Source organism: Molothrus ater, chromosome 9 (assembly GCF_012460135.2).
Source record: "Molothrus ater isolate BHLD 08-10-18 breed brown headed cowbird chromosome 9, BPBGC_Mater_1.1, whole genome shotgun sequence".
In the NCBI taxonomy this organism is placed as follows: domain Eukaryota; kingdom Metazoa; phylum Chordata; class Aves; order Passeriformes; family Icteridae; genus Molothrus; species Molothrus ater.
Genome location: NC_050486.2, coordinates 9099949 through 9119372, shown reverse-complemented (window position 1 = coordinate 9119372; position 19424 = coordinate 9099949). Strand labels below are relative to the sequence as shown.

The following is a 19424-nucleotide window of genomic DNA, read 5'->3' as shown; positions in this document are numbered from 1 at the left end:
ACTTATTGTCTAAATGTGTGTTTATAAAGCTGTTCCCTGAGATAATGATTGTAATTAATAAATCTGAAATTATCTTTCTCATGTTCACGTAAGGAAAAAAAATGTGGCATTTGTTTTTTCCAGACAAGAAAGAGGAACAGTCTGCAATAAGTTTTGCTTTGCTACCTTCCTTTTCCTCATTTTATTTCTTTCCCATCCCCTTAACTCCTGGCCCCAGTCTCTTCTTTCCTTTCTGCTCTGACAGCTTTTTTCCAATGAAAATCTGTACAGTATCAGAGAAAATATAACTGGAGGAAGACTGAGCAGATATCTAGTCCATTCCTCTGTCCCAACCATGAACAGCTCTGCTTGGCAGTCTTTTTGTCTATTCTGCTCAGTACAACCAACAGGGGTGAAGATTCCTCCTCTCTCCAGAATATTGGACTCCTTAATTAATCTGTTTCATTTTACCTTAGCTGTGTTTTCCTGTCTGAAATATTCTCTGTGTTGCTATCCAAGAGAATTTCCCAAGATGATGTTTCTCAGCATGTGTTTGTAATTTCTGTTCCATTACCAATTGAATGTGTGCTAATTACTTTATCCTATTGTATTTTTGTGTGGCATTTATAATCTTCAAGCTTGATGATTTTGAAGAGTATTTTTAGAGTGTATTTAACTTGTCAGTTTTGGGGAAAATTACAAGCCAGAAAGCATTCTTTTTTTTTTTTCCATAGTTTAGAATGTACTGCTTCTTTAATCAACTCTGTCATGAGAAATAGTACCTTTGTATTTTCTTCGATTTGTTACAGAAGTTAAACTGTTAGAAGTTGTTTTTGTGAAAATACAGAAGACATGCTTTATGACCTTGTCTCTACAGGAGTAGATTTTTGGAGAGAAATTACCTTGAGGATCTGCATATGTCTTCCTCTTGTCTTACTGGGTGTCAGAGTTGCCTGCATTTATCTTCCGGAGCAGTTCTAGATTGCATCTTGAATACTATTTTTTTAAGCATTGCATGTGACTTGCTTTTCTCCTTGTAATTATACTGCACTCTTTTGGTACCTCAGCAAACCTTTCCATGATTGTCTCTCATCTGGCTCGTACCAAGGGAGATGTCCTTTCCAATGCTGTAGGATATATAGCAAAGGAATTTTCAAGTGTCACTGGCAGGTGCTGAGATTTATGTCCTGGATGTGGCAGGCATAGAAAAAGTGATGTTTGTACATGAAAATATCCATTTACACATACAACAGTATATATACATTTATACATGTACCACACAAACTATTTTATGTGTGCACTTGACAATTTCCTTTTACTAATACATTTACTTAGAATTGGTGCAAACCATTTGTCCTGAAAAGTCTGTTAGAAAAAGTGAATGAGGAGAAACTCAGTAGTTCCTAAGCTGACTACAACAACAGCTATTTCTGAGTGGTTCTCATCCTCTCACCCATAAAATCAGCATAAAATTGACCTAACATTGCCAGATCAGAGAGAGTATCTGGAAAGTAATCCTCAGGGAAAAGAAAATTCAGTCTTTGTAAACCTGAAGATACCGTGCATACAGTTGCAGAATCGGATTATACTTTCTCTTTTTATTTCTGAATCAGTACCCTTTTGTTTCTTCCTCTGCAGCCCTTTTGAGAAGTTGTCCCAAAGATGTGTCAGATGCTTCCTGAGCCTAGCTCCAAAAGCAGAAACCAACATAATCTTTTGAAAAAAACTCCAATCTCAGACTTGGATAATTATCATAAAATCCTGAGGCTTTTATAGGTGTTGGGGTTTGGTTTCAGAGAGTAAAGGCATAAAAAGAATATAGTAACTTTCCTTTTTGAAGCACAAGTCACATCAGATTTTCTTACTTAATAAATGTATGGCAAGTACCTACTAAAATAACCAGTTAAAAGCCAGTAATAACAGCTGCAAAACCCAGCTCAAAGCAGTTGGACAAGTCTTGGAGGGCGTGTAATTTTTGCTGAGTGTAGCACCGATGTTTGTCTTGGATTGAATTAGGAATTTTTTTTTAATGTTGGCTCTTTTTTGTTTTCATGAAGGAGTATTAAAAGCATTGTTCTTCCTGTTTAGATCACACGAATTTAATTATCCTCTCATGATATAAATATCCTTTCATGATAGGAAAGTAAATGTTGTTATACATTTGGTTGAGTGAGCTGGAATTTACTTTAGATTTGTTTTTACCATTTCAAGTGAGGCTGGAGTAGTATGAGAGATCCTTAGTATGAAGTGAAGACGGCAAGATGAGCAGGACACTAAATTCAAGTTTTAGGGGTTTTTTGTCTGTTGTGATATCAGGGCACCAAAAGAACTTACTGTAGCTGTTGGTCTTGTCTGTAGATAAAGGGTGGCCCTGTGAAATGCTGTTAGCTCTGTTGGCACCACATTGATGTGTAAATTTTACCCATGTTTGGATCCCAAGCCCAAAGTTTTGCTTAATTCTGAGATTGTACTTTGCTCATGACTGTGACCTTTTAAAATAACACCCGGAGGTTTTGCTATTGCGATCTGCTTCCTATTTTGAAGCCTGGCAGTTACATTTGCACTAAGGAGAGTGAACAAAAGAAATTACCTTTCTGTCAGATTTCAGAAACCTCAGTGATTTTGTTACTGTGTTACTAAAGCATTCACTATACTGAATGTTTCTCATGTAACTGTACTTCACATCTGCCAAAATCATCTGCCTGGCTTGGCTGCTGGGAAGAGGCGATGCTGCTGAGCTCCTGGCTGGCGATGCTCCGGCAGCCTGGCCTCACCACAGAGTGGTCCCCTCACCTCCTCGCAGGCCGCGGGCTGGGTTTTGCAATAGAGGCAACTATAAATGGTACTGCAAGCTTGGGAAGTTGTGAACAAGAAATGGGTGATAAGAAACGGAACTAGAGGCAGCTGGTAACCAGCTTGTATTGCACGAGCTGTAGCAAATGCTTGATGCTGGAGTGCTGCCGCATGAAGCAGTCCTGCTCTTTTCTCACCACAACTCCCTATTCCCTAGTTTTAATTCCTTTTTTTCTGGTGCAAACCCAATGGTTTTGGGGAACTGATCTAGTCAATGCTGCCCTGGAAAGTTTCAGACAGTTGGTTTGATCTCGGTCAGTTCCCTCATCTGTAGCTGTGACAGTCTGCACCAGCAGGAGACAGACAGTGCTACAGCTTCACCAACAAGTACCTGGTAGTGGGAGTGCAGAGGGATTGCTCTTTCAAAGAGAAATTGATGCCTGAAATGTTTGTGGACATATGGCATTAGATTTACAAGCTCTGTTAAAGTATTTTTTGGATTCTGCAAGTTTTTAGTGCTTTTGAGCAAGTAATTTATGAGTTACTTAACGTCAAGTATTTGATATGTTACTGTACTTGCTGCTCTTTGGATTTATCAGAGATCATTGTTGATATGTAGCCGCTTTCCTTTTCATGATACTAATTTGGAATAAAAGCAACAGTTCCTTTACAGGATAGTCAAAACTGCTCTTGTACCTGATCATTATAGACATTTGTTTGCAATTTAAATATGTGCAAAATAGATCAGGACAAAAAGGTCTTTGTTATAAGTACCTGTATTTATTTGCTCTCATATTCTTATAAACTTAGCATCTTATGTCTTGTTTTGTATCTGCCTTCAAAAGTTCTTGTTCCCCATAGTAATGGAGGAAGATTCATTGTGCAAAATACACATATTTTATTAAATAATAGCTGTAGAGCCCTTCCTGGATGTTCTTAGGAGAAAAAACAAGCTTGTCCAACAAGTAGAGTCAAATGCCTCAATTTTTATCAAAAATCTCACTTAGATTTGAATTGGATACAAATTAGGTCTAAATTGCATTGAGTTGATTGACAAGTTCAATTTTGTAACATGTTTGAAATGTATGTTCTGCTATTGGCTTAAGATCTGGCCCGGGGTCAAGGGGGAATGCTGACTTTGGATTCCAGCTCCTGGTGGTTGGGCCAGCAGCAAATGTACACATGCGACACCTCCGTGCTGAACAGCAGGATTTGAGATCAGCAGCTGGGAATGATACCACAGCAGTGGCATTTCCCTTCTCATTAAATCTCCAGTTTGCACCAGCAAACATGGAGCCTGAAGAAGAGTAGAAACCTCTGGACTTTGCCAAGAGTGGAAAACCCTGTGGTTCTGATAGCAAACCTAGCAATGAGAAGGAAGTTTCTGAGTTACCACACAATGATGGTATTAGAGCCTGAAGTGGAAATCTGAAGTTTCCCAGACATTGGCCCCTTGGAGGACAGGGATCCAGCAGCTCCTGAGGCACACAAGAGGCGGCAGTTCCCATCAGGCAGTGTCCTGGCACTTAGTGTTTTGTTTCTCCTTCATTTCCCTGCCCTCGGGCACCCCGAGCTGCTGCTGGCTGCGTGGTCAGTGGCGCAGCTGGGACACGAGCAGGAGGAATTGGAGAGCTCTGCCTCTGGTCCAGCTCTGGCACTACCCTGGGTCTCCCTGGCAGGAAGGTGGATAATTTCATTTGGAGCAGGTGGACAAGCATTGCTGCTAACCTGTTGTTTAGAAGTCTGTGAGGCTTCGTGGGTGTTTGTGGCTGTGTAAACAGTAGCACCTCAGGAAGGGTTTGTGTCAAAGGAGATTAACAGCTTTGAGGGTAGGCAGGGTGAAGCTCATAGTTTGTGTTTTTGTTGAAAGGTTATGGTTCCAATCCTTGTGACAGAGGCTTTCAAAACAATATTAAGTGAAGACTAATATGTAGCCTAAATAACTGATTATTTTTATAATTAGCAGTTTGCAAGTGGTTAATGAAAACTTCGAGGTATTGAAATGCTGGTTTTAAATGGGTCTGAGGAGAAAATACTGAACCATGCTAGCTTGTCTAAACTCTTCCTTGAGTGTGCTGGTTACATTGGTACTATCTTTAAAACCACAAAGGATGTTTTTCTGTACTTTCATAAAGGCCTTTTTTCCCCTGTTATAATTTTTTGTTCTTTTTTCCTGGGATGAAAAGAGGTTTTCTATCTCTTTATTTCTTAATTGAATTAAAAAGTAAAAATTAAATGTGCTTAAAGAATGAGGTATTTCAGGAATAAAGAATTGAATATGAAAAGAGTTCTTTACCCTATAACCTGCTGCCATATGTAAAACAATAAACATGCACTTTCATAAATATGAAATAAGTCTTTTTAATAATCCAGTATCTTCCTTAGTTTTTAGATATACTTTTGCACTTGCCTCAAAGCTTGATGCTAAGCTGACCCTCTCTTTAATATTAATATACTCTGACTGTAGTACTCTGTTCCTTTGCCTCTGATTAATGCTGTCTGTCAATTATTTACAGATCCAGTGGTACTGTGGAAGTTCCCGGAGGACTTTGGAGACCAGGTTGGAAACATGAGATTGAACTTTTTTTTATGTTAGAATAATAATAAAAAAGCTCTTCTATTCAGCTGCATGGAGGCAGATGCTAATGATAGCAGGGTGGAAGCCTTCACCCAACTGGTGGCTTGGTGATTAGATTGCCTCTGTGACAGGAATACTCAATGGCAGTTGTAGAGCATGGAATCTCGTGCTAATTCTCTGTATCACTTTATTTTTGATATAGAGTATTTTATCAGCTGGTCCTGTTGGACATGTTGTTTTTTTAACTGTTTTGGGATTTAAAATGTGGGAAAAATTATCAATAGAACTTCGCTGAACATTGATGTTATTAAAAACCACCCAATCAAAAAAGTTGAAGAGCTACCCATGTATGTCCTCTTAGCATGTCAATTCCTTTAATCCTTTTCAATGTAAGATTTTAGGTAGTTATTTAATAATATTTTGGAGATACCCTAGTTATTTGCTTGGGGGAAAAAAAAATCCTCAGACCCTTATAAGAGACTGATCTAAAGTTACTGATTCTGAAAGTGTGAAAATCCTATGTTCTATCTATAATTAATCCTCAAAGGAAAGTTTATACATACAGGACTGATGGATTATTTCACTGTTTGTAGTGACAGCAAGCTATTAATTAGTGTGTTAGGTTTTTTGCCCCATGACTATGTTATGAAAGTTATTAATATTAAAATCTAATGAAATTACTAAATTTTATTATTTCAGCAACCTTCTACAAGAGTTTCTTGCATGGGAATATTTTTATTTTCATAAAAGAAAATATATAAAGCAACAAAAGATAATAAATATCTCTGTCCCAATGGCTTCTTTGCATCTTGTTTTTATACTAATATTGAGGCAAACATATTCTTCATTGGTAATATCACCACAGTGGATGATCTGAAAGTCTTGTTGTACAGCAGGTGTTGATAAATTGTTGATTTTTTTTTTTAATCAATAGTACAAGATTCTATAAAGACAGCTATAAGGTGATTCATGATGAAAGGAATAAATATACAAACATAGAAAGTAGAGTGTGTGGTTCAGGAATAGCATCAGTCAGAAATGTGCAGCCTGTAAAACAGTGACAAATGAGCAAAGTGTGTTGTTATATGTTCTCAGCTAGGCAATCAGCAAGTTTTGATAATTATCCTGGCTGCAGGATGATCATCTTCATTGTCATTTAAATTCTTTTTTTCTAGTTTGTTTTGTTCTTTTTCCCTAAGAAAGACTTGATCTTAAAAAAAATGAAAAGAGAAATTATGTATGAAGAGAAATGGGAGCTTATTGAGGAAGTCGAAGGTTATTCAAAGAACAGCTGGTATAGAAAAATGATTAGAAGATGAAGCCCACTAAAGACTGGAGGGGAATCCTACAAAGATGCAGTAGACATACCTAATCTATAAACACCACAGGCCTCAGGCAGCACTATGCCTTTGGGCTCTGAAAAACCTGTGCCTGCACACAGTGTCTCAGTTGTGTAGGGTCTCTGGCATTTCAAGTCAATTGCTTGTGTTCCTGGAAAAAAGGGTATTTTAATCCTCCTTGCAAGGGAAATTTTCCTATTAGAACCGCTGGATTTAAACAGAATATATAGCAGCTTCTGAAGCAAACCCCTTCTGAGCCAAGTCATGAAGTGAAATCAGCAGAAGCCTTCTCTGCATGTGTGTGTGCATGTTGAACTGGGTAGGTTAGGATTGGAGACCTGAGTATCCACCAGATTTAATTTCTTTAAAAATCAAAACCCCACTAAAACTATCAGGTCTAATTTCCGTGAAAGTTTGTGGGGAGTATGTTAAAGGAAAAAAAAAAGAAAGAAAAGAAAAGAAGAATATTCTCTGTTCTGTTTTTCAGTCATTTCTATTTTAAATGTAAAATGTGTGAGTTAGTTTTTGGATGTATCCCAAAGAATCATCTTTCCTAAAATTGAAGGGCTGTCTGTTTGCACAGTGATGTGATAACAGTGGGCAAAATATTTTCCTCTCTTCCTGAATTTTTCTACAGTTTATCATGTCACCTTTTTGTTGCTTTCATAATCCAAAGAAAACTTGTCTAAGCCATTTTGACATTTTCTTCCTCTTTCTCACATTTCTCCTCTAAGTATGTCTGAACTTCACAGTGCTTGCTCTTCTCTAATCTTCTGTTTTTCTTCTGCCCTACCATTTTCTTTGATGCTGGTCAATATTCTTTTGGTGCAATTTTTTCTTAAATATTGTCTTTCCAAACTCCTGTTTTGTTAAACACCTGATCTGTTGTGGATGAGATGTAGAAACTAGAGTTGATCAGGAGGAAGACAAGACCAGGGATTTGTCACAATTACTTACAGTCTGTCAAGTAAAGGAAATATTAAGGCACGGGTTTGGTACCACAAAAGAATTTGCAAGATTCATTGTTGATTTCCTTATCTGCCCTGACTGCAGGGAAACCACTTATTTTCTCTCTGGTAATTCCTCAGATGCCAGAATAAGAAGGAAAAGAGAAAAACATGGATTGGGGGAGGGAAAAAAAAGTAATGTTTCAAGGCAGGAAATGAAAACACTTCTCTTTGCCAGGAGTGTTTCAGAAAGTGTTTTTGCCTTTTTTTTTTCATTGAATTTTATTTTATTTTTTGAGGTGGGTGTAGTTCCATTTTTAGTAACTCTCAAAACTGTCAATGAAAAAATGAATTCATGCCGGTTCGAATTCAAAGTACAAAGAACCACACTACCATTTCAAAGGGAGTATTTATTAAAAAGTGCCTTGAGAGCCAGAAGAACTAATCTGTTTGAGACATCTTAGAATTAGAAGTTACTGTTGTACTGGCATTAGTGCTATAAAAATGAGTTTGACCATGTGGAAAAAGTTGTGAATCATCTCAGCACTGTAGGAAAAATGTGAAGATTTCTGATTTGAGCCATATATAGGTCTTCTGTGGTTATCCTCCAATGCTCAAACTTGGATAAAGAATGAGCTGTAGCCATTTAATAGGATTTTTTTTTTCTTTAAAATGTATTTTGAATGTATATTCCTAGAGACACTATCTTGTAGTATGTTCAAATATCCCCTTCATGCAAAATTTCCCGTTATAAAACTTCAGTATATTTTAAATCTTGACATTTCTAGTTTGTTTATTTGGACTGGTGAAACTAGAGTTTCATTTCAGCCTTACAAGCCCAGTTTTAAATGGAAGGCTGTAGAAAAAATATTAATGCTATGATATCTGGAAAAAAAAGTTCACTTGTTTTTAAGGAGAAAGTATTTTAAGGGCTTTAGAAAAGCAGCCCAAATGAAAACAACACCTTGGCTTCCAAACAGAATACTTGCTGGCTGTTGAAGAAGAAAACACATTTCTGCAGAAGTTGATGTCGCCGGGCAGAGCTGCATTCTCCTGGCACTGGCTTGTCTGCTCGTGGCAGTGCAGTCAGCAGCAAAGCCCTACTGATGTCACACGTGTCCAGATGTCTCCACTATGGCTCTGTTCGTGTCTGTTCAGCAAATAAAAACACTGACACTCCCACCAGCTTCTCTGAGTTGAAACATTCCTGGGAAAAGAGTGGTGTTAGCATAAGGAAAGAGGAGAGCACAGTGCCGACAGCAGCAGCAGCAGGTAGTGCCTGGGCAAGAGGCACTGCCTCCTGTGTTGGCTTAACCTTTGGGGCATGTGAGGTCAAACATTTCTTATTAATTTAGTAATTACAGGTATGTGGGGCATTATTTTTAGCTGTGTAAGAATTCAGTAGCTTTTTAATCTGACCACCTATTGATCTGAAGTGATTTCTACCTGTAGTATGTGGTGTCCATTGAATAGTTCTCATTCTTTGCCCTTTAATCACACAATATTTTCTAATTTCAGCCTGCCACTGCTCTGCTGGTGAAAAACATCTCACCAGGAAGATGACACAAATAGCCAAAATCAGGAGATGGTCTTACCAGAAGCCACTTTAGTGCTAAATATGACAAGGGGTTAGTAACTGAAGATGTGGGTTAAGAAGGAATTCAGACTCTGCATTAAACTGTTGGTTGTGTTGCAGATTTCATTCTGTCTTCTCTTGCTTTCTAAGACAAGCAGTCTAAATCTGCTTTCCCATGTCACCCAAACCCTGCAGATGAGTAATGGGTAAGGGATATGGCATCCCACATGAGGAATTTCTGCTGTTTTCTCTGAAGTTAGGGTAATGCTCTTTATGTTACTATCTCTATTTTACATAACATCTGGGTTTTAGTTTTACTGTATCACATTATGCAGATGTCACCACTGAATTGTGGGCTTTGTATCCTGCAGTGACCCAAACTTAAGTCTGATACTATATATGTAAATCTACCCAGTTTGTGTGAAAATATTTGTCTACATAAAGATGTACAGGTGCCTATGCAGTTGTTTAAAGGATAAATCCTCAGAAGTACCAGTGTGTGGGTCTTCCCACAGCATAGCACCAATCACACACTTGACTTTCAATGTATGTTTTAACTACTGAAAGTTAAGCCTGGCTTAAGAGAGCATCTGATTGGAGACAAAAGGCTCAGTTTCTTTCAGGATGGAATATTTAATTAAATGGATCATGGCAGCAATTGCATAAATGAGGTCACCATTAAAAAGATTATATTCTTTTTTTAAAGATTTAAATAATAGCACAGGTTGGCTATTTATTTTTGTTGTTTTTTTCAGTATTCTCCAGAAGCAAGCTAAAATCTGTTCTCTGGGTCAAACAAATGTGTGGAAGCCAGCAGTGAGATGTTGTGTTCCTCTGTGCTCTCGTAAGAGAGCAGCAGGAGCCCAGGAGGTATGAGGCTGTTTACACTCCCTCCAAGGCTGCAGGCGTGCTGTTAGGGGATGCATCTCACCAGGTTTCTGCATGAGATGGCTTTGTTCTTGTATTCTGATGAGGCATTAAATACATGTTTAAAAATGTTGATGCTAACTAGATAGGTGCTTGCTTTGTGGGATTGTTTTTATCAGGAAATCTTAAAAAGGGTTTGGTGATTTTGTTGTTTGTTTATTAATAAGTACGATTGATATTTGGGTGCATTGGTATGAGAAAGGAGGAATCAATCTAATGAGATTAGTAATTTTCAGTAGTGTTTTTGTCTAAATATTGTGCATTTAGTTAAGGGATATTTTCGAACTTGAATCTTTGTGGAAAGCAATTAGCCCTGCTGAGATGATGGCAACGTTACAATTTTGTACATTGCAAGGGAGCTTTATCTGCTTAAGATAAAGTTTATCTGGTTAAGATAAAGTGATTTTCTGACGCTTTGCATTTGGAAGACACTGTTTTTATTGAAAAATACTGTGTGTGTAAGGCAGTAATGCTTTTTGTCTATGCAAATCCCAGCTGATGGATGATCAGCAGGAAAACATTCAGAGGTGTATTTATAGTTGCTAACTGCACTGTGTGAACAGAAAGATCTGTTCAGTCCTGATAAATATTCTGTGGAACAACTGCCCACGAAGACATGCTGGGAACACCCAGAATCACCGAGACCTTTACATCATGCAAGATGTGAATATTCCAAGATGCTTTCTCAACTTTTTTCTTTTATTTCTTCCCAACAGAGACAGAATAAGTCCTTGAGACTTTTATTTTTTAAATTTTAAAAATTATAAAAGGCCAATATCAAAAATTGGTATTTCCTTGAAATTTTGAGGACAGGTGGCAACATGAAGTATGCTTGTTCTCAGAATTGTGGGAGTTTTGTTTTATGGAGCTTTTAAGTTAAAAATGTTGAACTTGATCAGCATATGGTACTGGCTAACCTCATCTCTACCAGCTCTTTTGTTATCTTGTTATTGTTACAGGTCTTAATGACAGTTGTAAGCCATAGTTCTGGATGCAGGGGTTAGTCCACCCTGGGGAGGAGAGAGAGAAACAGCAGTGTGGATTATGGAAATATGAATTGATCTAAAAAGCAGCTCTCTTGTAACAGAATGGGACTCAAAGAAAGACTGGGGAGAAGCTGGTGAAAAGACGATGGAATATGATGTGAAAATGATCATTTGAATGCTTTTCTTTTCATTCCCAGCTGCTGTGTTCTGGTGAAAAGGCACACATTTGTATATCTTAAGGCTGGGTGAAAAAGGGCCAGATGAATGGAATTACTTGTTAGATATGTTTTCATTTTGAGTCAAATAAATTATGTGCATTTTAATAGACTGTCTGCATATGTTAGCCATTTTTTAAAATCATACAGCTGTGATATTGGGGGACTACATTTTGTAGAAGTAGTTTTTTCTCTGTTTGCTCAAATAAGTATAGAATTAGTATTTGACTGTCCTTCAGATATTCTCTATCAGCCTATCGAAAATAACTGTTACTGGTTTGGATTATTTCAAAGCCAAATAAGATTCCAGCCTATGCTGATGTGCCAAACCAAAGAAGAAAAAATTAACTGATGGCTGAAGTAGTGATGACAATCATTTGGAACATCTTCCAGAAAGACAGCCAAATTGTCATGTGTGGTGTCATTGTTGATTGACCTCAGCTGCCCTCAGAATATTCCAGTCGAATATCCCCTAATTCCTTATTCTGGGATACCTTATGCTTTCTCCTCTGCTTCCTTAGTACCCTCATTCCATTTCGGTCTTCAATTTGTTGCCTCTCTTACTTGCAGCATTTTGTATCTCTGGCTTACTCTGCTGCACTTTTAGGAATCCTATCCTTTCTGTATTAAATAGTGGATGTAATATTCCTGAACCCTGTGTTTGGTTATTGGCTCTTCTTCTGCCTTTCCTGATGATAGTTTTCTGCAGGACTTGGAGAGCATTTGAGGTACTTTGGTTCACTGTTACTGCTACAGGTATTTCAAGTGTCACTTCAAATAATTTGTTGATATTTTGTTAAATAAAATACTCTTTAACATATTGCATATATTAGGAAATGGTTTGGGATCAAAGTGGATAATCCACATGTGATGAAATCAAGGAACCAGGAAAAGAACAAGACTTGATGGGACTAAAATCAAGAACAGGAGCAGCAATGCAAGGGTGATTAGTGGGCTGCAGCTGGAAGGATCCAAGACACTTGGTTTGGGATCTTGGACCAGGAATAAGGGAAGGTGAAGCAGTTCCAGGCAGGTGATCAGCAAAGGAAATACGTTAATCCATCAAAATATAACTATTTCTGGTGCTCATTACTTCTGTATAAGTTTTCAAGGTGTGTGAACTACCTGGCTGGTAGACTCTACTTGTTTCTCCCCTAAGCAGAGGTGTTGAAGTTTTAGTTTTTGTGTGTCTGTTTCTGTGTGCAGTCATTAATTAATGTACAGTTGGTAATGAAAGGACCACATATGAGAAATCATCTGTCTCTGAGGGTACAGTGCATGCTTATTTCTGCCCTTTAGCCTTCACTAGGCACTAATGACAATGATTAGAGAAAATTTACTGGGCCAATGAACACTCACGGCACCCATTCTTGAATTTTAACCTAAATTTTGGAAGAGGGAAGACTTCTTTCAATTGATAGAGAAGTTCTACTGTAGGAACATGATTTCTGCTACTTTTTCAATAAGCGTCGTGAATGCTAGTTTAGATTTATGAGTGTCTCCCCTGAGAAACACACGGGCAGTTTCCTTCTTCTGATCAAAATGAAGGAACTGAAAATCTTCTTGGCTGTAGCTGCTTGTGCTGCCTGGCTTGCTGGTGAAAGCTGCCTCCCTCCTGTCTTAGCTGTTCAGAGTTGGCTTATGCTGTATCAGAGGTCGGAGCTAAGCTGATTGGCCGAGTGCTGAGGTGGCTGACTGATGCTCACGTGCAGCAACACCAGCCTGCAATTGTTGCAGAGTAATTGCTGGCAGTAAAGCTGCCAGAGGCTTTGTGCAGGGAGCCAGAAGGTCTGGACAGGCTCAGCTATAGGTAAAGTGAATGTACATTGCAATCTTCTAGGGAAAAGACACCCAGTTGTATGTCCCCTGCACTTTATTTTTTGGGATAATCATCTTTCTGCATTGGGTAACACTAGGGGCAAGTTAACACTTAAATTTAATGCTTGTTTGCTGCTTCCCTTTCTCTCTTTGGTCTGTAGTTGTTTCATTTTCCTTCCGTTTTTCAACACACTTGATAATATCTCAATTTAGTACTGAAAAACTATTACTGCAAGCAATTCTTACTGAACTGCACTGTGATGAAGCTTAGAATGTAACCTCTGCTGAGTGTAAAAGAAGAAATGTTTCCTTTATAAAAATGTCACAAATAATTTTATTTAAGGAATTACAATTCTGTCAGGTTCCTTAGAAGCTGATTTCCTTTCTCAGTTCCTTTTCTTTTGGCTGTAGATTCTTGTAGCCCAAGAAAGTCAGCCCCCACATGTCATTGGTTTCAGTACCCTGTACAAGGTGGTGTGTGGTTCCCTGACTTCCCCTGCTGCTGACCCATGGGAGCCAGCATTGTCCCACAGGGCTCCACGTTTAGGCTTGGATGAGCCCAGACAAGGGTTTGGCTTTTGGACTGTCTCACCTTGTTTATCTGCATCAATCACTCTCTGCTACAGATGCTTTCTCTCAGCGTGGCACTCAGGTTGTTCCCTAATTTACCTGATGCTTGGATTTCTGACTACTGAATTGCCAGTGAAATCAGGATTTCTTCATGGCCTGTGCTGTGCAGTCATTTTATGAAATAACCAATGGGAAGTTGTGATTCTGGAAGAGCATCTCCTGGTGCTTACAAGACAATCTCTTGCCCATCCTGAGCAGGAGCAGTCTGCAGGGCTGGTGCTGACCTCTCTGTGTACACAGTACTGGGTATTTACTGGGCTGGCCAGCTGTTCACTAAAAGCTTTGTAGGCAAGGAATGGCATCCTACTATTTACAGACACTCTGTTTCTGGACTTGTCTTTTAAGTAACTAATGCAGTACTTAGGGAAAAATATTTGGAATATATTTGGAACAAAATATGCTTGGAATTAAAAATCAACTTGAAATATATCAAGTCGCATCTGGAGTAGAGTTTGTCGTGCTTGAAATGTTATGATTTTTTCAGTATATTTCATTTTCATGCTAATGCAGATAGTCATTATCTGTAGTGTTTTTTATAGTTCATTTTATAAATAGCCTTTCTTGGTGGCTGAAAAGGAAATCTTGCAAATAGGAGCCTTTTGACCAAAGTGTCAACTACACTCTACTCATGATATTCTTTGATACTGTTTTGCAGACATTTCTGAGACTGCAATCTTCACTTTAAATCATTATATTGAATAGATAGAGTTGGGTTTATTGCAAATAGGTTCAGTTCTGTCCCTTGCTGTCAGAATATTCAAAGGTGGAATGAAAAAACAACAGGTAAAACAAATAATTATGAACCAGTTTTTCAATTTGTGATTTCTTTGACAGTAATTATTTTTTCACAAGTGGTGAAACAGCATCTGAACAGGATGTGCAGGAGGTTCTCAGCACTGCTGCCAGACTTGCATCTTAACTGCTGTTGTAAGCAGGGGGAGATGTGAAAAGGTCTTGAGTGAAACAAATATTGCTGATCCCTTAGCTATGCTGGATGACTTGGGGATTTTAACCTGACCTTCTGAGACTGATATATTTGGATTTAGAAAATGATGTGAAAAATCCTGTGATTCTAGTTAAGAGAACTTCTCTGTTGAGTTCACAGATAGTGTTAGAGATATGGAAAGTATTTATTAATAAAAAGCCACTTTTCACCTACTGCATGGTGAAAGAAAGTTGTGTGCCATACAGCCCTTTTTTCCTTTTTTTTTTTCTGCAAAATGTAATTAATTTTCTTAAAGGTAGTAAATACTCTACCACCTTAAAAATTAAATACTCCTCACATAGTAATCTCAAGAGTGGAGGTGGAAAGACATATTTCCTGTTTTTCCCAACTCTGATACTGCCTAGGGAATGATGATCTCCCTGACATGAGCCAGGGAACTGTGGGAAAACTATTTTTTGCTACGTGGAATACTAATATTACATGCATGCTAGAGATTTGTGGTGAAGTAGTATTTATCTTGTTTTTGTTTGCCTTGCTAATAGTAGAGGTAGATGGTAACATTTGAATCTAAACTTATTCTAAGGGGACCTTTCTTTCCCCTTAGAAGAAGGGGAAAGAAGGGCATTGTCAATTTTTATGTTTTTATTATGAGTTCCAGGAAATTTGAAGAGTTTTTTCTTCAAGCAGGAAAATTAACCTGTGCTGAACCTCATGTTGGTTTTATTCTGCTATTTGTAACTGAGCTTGTTATTTTAATTGAGTCCCTGTATACTATGCTGGACACACCTGTCTGAAATAGGCTTTATTTTTGTCTGGTTATGTGATGAGATTCAGGAGCAAATAGGCAAGTAGAGACTCCAAGAATTTAAAATTTAGTAAAATCTCTGAATTTTAAAACTTACTCTGTGGTAGTTTAGAAAGTTTTATGCCTCAGTCTTGTAGGACAGTGAGATTAATCGTGCAGGATTAGCTTTCCTTCTTGTGAAGTGCCTTTGAAAGCTGCTGTGAGAGCAGTAAAAAGTGTGCTGCCTGGGACAGCAGCCTTAGTCTGCTCTACAGGGCAAGAACATTCTGTAGCATACCTCCAGCTGGAGTGCACCACACCCTGGTCCTTCACTGTTCCAGTCCTTAAGGTTTTTCTCATTCCTTTTTGTGTGTATTTTACATGCTGTTGGTTCTCAGTGATGCTGCAACAATCCACCTCCAAGTTCAGTCACAGGGACAGCTGACCTTGGGGCCTCCACTATCACCTCTATGAGTGACTTGTTGATGTGATTTTGCTTCTCTGAGATCTCAAGCTCATCCCATTACCTTGTTGTCTAAAGTCTTCCTGTCCTGCTGCCTCATCTGTCTGTGTGCTTACCTGTGCCCTTGTTGCTGTGTAGAGCACGAAGTTACCAGACAAAGCTACTAAAAATCTTCAGCTGCCTGTCTGGCATCTTCTCCTGAGGCATGTAACTGAATGGTGGCCAGGTGGAAGCAATAACAAGAGAAATTAAATCTGTCTGAAATTCTGTAAGTGATCTCATCCTCCTTTGCAGGTATTCAGCTTCTTAATCATTTTACACAATGGATATTTCTCTGAATAAGCTTTTGAATGATGCAAACACCTTTTAGAGAGCAAGTATTCACAGGGCTCTGTGCTTAAGTGTTACGAGCAACCTGATTCCTCTGAATGTCAGTCATTAGTCTGTAGGGCCTTTTCAGTTGTGGTTTACATGTTAGCCAACTAAATGAGGATCAAAAATTGTTCTCAGCAGTGGAGTGGAATTTGTTCTGTGGGTCAAAACAATCTGTGGTTGTAGAAATGTACACGTAGCTCAGTTTAGTGGAATTTTAATCTTGCTTGAATCCATTAGTGACAACTTCTGCTATGTGGTCCAGAATCTCCTTCCTCTTTGCATGTTTGTCAGGGATGTATGAAGTGTTACGTGGCAGCTGTATTGACATAGAAAGAACTGTCAAAAACCACAGTGCTATCTGCAAGTTAGTCTGAAAATTGTTAGCTGGAAAGATCACGTCTATTTTTAGGGAGCTGCGATTGCACAAATTTTCTTATCTATCTTCTGTGAATAGAAGTGTTGCAGCAGGTGGAGCTTAGAGGGCGCATCTAGGGCTCTGTGTTTTGCCACCCACACTGAGACTCCCACGTCACACAGTTGTGTTACACCCATCTTGTGGTGTCACACTGCAAATGAAATGGTGAGATGTGCACAGGACTTTGGTGGGACTGCCCTGTGGATATGAATAGCAAGACAATTAGTATTACTATTAGGTATTAATTTTTATGTAAAACAGTTTCAGGAAATTCTTCATAATTTGTCTTTAGATCTAGAGGAAAATCTGAACTATCCGAAGGCAAAAGTGCCTTGACTGATCAGTTAATTACTGACCATGTTTCTTTCTAGAATATGAAGTTATCAGAACCTTTCTTCCCACAAAGCTGGCATGTATGAATTCAGAAGCATTTTCTACTACTGTTTACAGTGCTTTATAAAATGCTGATACACAGAATTAGCTGAGTGGGTACCAAAACGAGCAAGGAACACTAAATAATTCCTACCATTCAGGCTTCTGTAATATCCTCCTTTTTGTAAATCTCTGTCTTTGTTTAAGCTTTTTTCAAGGGAAGCAGCACGTCACAGTTCACATGATATTATTTTTATGATTTTCTTCTTTCTCTTGGAGTTTGCATGAGGAATGAGATAGTTATCCTTTAACTTAGCAATTAAACACAATTTTGTATGCACCTGTAAATATTTAGTCAGTGTTTAAAAGCAAATAGATAACTTTACTTGTGTGGGTCTTAATTTTTTTCTTTTACATCATTATCATCTTCCCCCTGTATACACCTTGTTTATGACACAAGGGCCATTTCTGAAAGCGCTAATACTGTGAGAGCCAGAGGAGGAAATAATCCTGGGACATGTGAATCGAACTATTTTGCTTTTTGAAGACCTCTACAACCTTTTGCCTTCAGAAGTAAATACATTTATCAATTTTTATACAATTTTATCAGGCTGTGAATATAAAAGACAACAAATAATGTTATTCTTTTTCTGAGAGTGTAAATATTGACTCAGGAGGAAGTCCTGGCTGGTTAGTGAGCATTGAAAATGATGACCCGTTAGGAGACAGAGCTCCAGTTTTATCCAATAGAGAGATTGCTGCGAGTACCAGTTGTAATTGTACACAAATATGTACACAAATGTGTCTGTATAATATCACTTACATTTTAAATTCATCTAGAAGCACCTTGGGGGCTTCTTTTTTTCCATTTGAAAATTCTGACTAGCACCTGTAATTAAGGGAGAAAGCGGAGCCCTGGAAGCTAGGTAGGACTTCCATCTATTGATCTGTGTAAACCCGGCTTACGCTGTCAGGGGAGAAGCAGTCAACTGCTGAGCTGCTTTGTCACTGACATAAGCTGAGAGAGGATTTTTTTTTTTGTGTGTGTGTGTGTGTGTCTATACTGTTTATACACCAGTCTATAGACCTGCTGGCTGGTTGAATTTTAAAGAGTGCGGAGGTTTAAAGACTTGTCCCCCGAGGGATGCTCCTGCCAGTTGGGAAGCGGGCAGAGGCCGCTCCGCAGAAGTTGAGCGCGCGCGGCCGCCTGGGGAGGGCCGGGCGGCACCGGGGGAGCCCTGGCCTGTGCTCGGCCCGGGCAGCGCTGCAAAACACACCCGTAATTTTCAGGTTCTTCCGTCAAAATATTGAGCTAATACCTTTGGTTTTTTTGTTTTTGTTTTCTTTTCCTCTCGTGATAATTTATTCTAAGAGGATACAATGGGGAACATAAATGAATACATTTCCATACCCAATTCTGAGTCAGTGCTAAGCTCACCAGGCAGCAATTAAAATCCTTGTTAGCGAGGAGAAAAATTACTTCCTATAGTGTGAGAATAGGTGCAGATTTAGAAAAAGAATAAAATACTATTTCTTTGGAACAGGAAAAACAAGCTTTATGAGCCTGAAGTGAGAGACTATTTGGAAATGTTTAGGAAGTTTCTGAGTTAGAAGTTTTGATTAGCCTGTTCTGCTTGCTCTCTTTTGTTAGAGTTTTTTATTGTTACTACTGGCATTGTGTGTGCTTGTTCCTGACTGCAGAAATCAAATGCTTACCTGCCCTGTTTATATTTTGCTTCTCACCCTCTGCAGTGGGCACTCAGAGCAGGTAGGATGGTGCTTGAGCAGTTCCTTTTGAAGAGTATTCTATGTACTGCTGTTGTTGTTAATGGAGTTCATAACCTTTCCCAAAAACACATCTGTGTCTTTCGTGCACTGTGTCAACCAAGTAAAAGTTCTAAGATTCCTTGAAATCTCTTGTATGACTTGGAAATTCTAAAAACATTGACTTCCTGATTGAGCATCACATAAAGGTTTGCTGAGGCACATCATATACCCTTAAAATGTTGCAGCTAATATACACATGTTGTAGTCACAGGTGTCTTTTTCCTGAACTCTTCCTCTCTTGCTGATTACCTGTGTGGGCTCTTTATATTTTACTCTATCCACTGAGCCTCGTGAGTATTTGAAGTAAGTAGTCATTGTAGTGTGTAGGAATTGAAATACACAATTTCCCCTAATGGGAGTTGACTGTCCAACTTGCAGTAAACAGGGTGTTCAGGCTGCAGTGCTAACACCTTCAATCAGCTTCTTAAACCCTCATGTGCAGCCCTGGAAATT

General features: G+C 38.6%; 1 protein-coding gene across 1 annotated transcript in view; it reads left to right on the top strand.

Annotated features, from left to right (window-relative positions):
* DENND1B (DENN domain containing 1B) overlaps positions 1-19424 on the top strand; it is a 149459-nt gene that overhangs the window by 33732 nt on the left and 96303 nt on the right. Inside the window, exon 3 of the mRNA XM_036388022.1 lies at positions 5289-5332. Within this exon, the coding sequence (XP_036243915.1) occupies positions 5289-5332 (44 nt within the window). The remainder of the gene's footprint in view (positions 1-5288; positions 5333-19424) is intronic.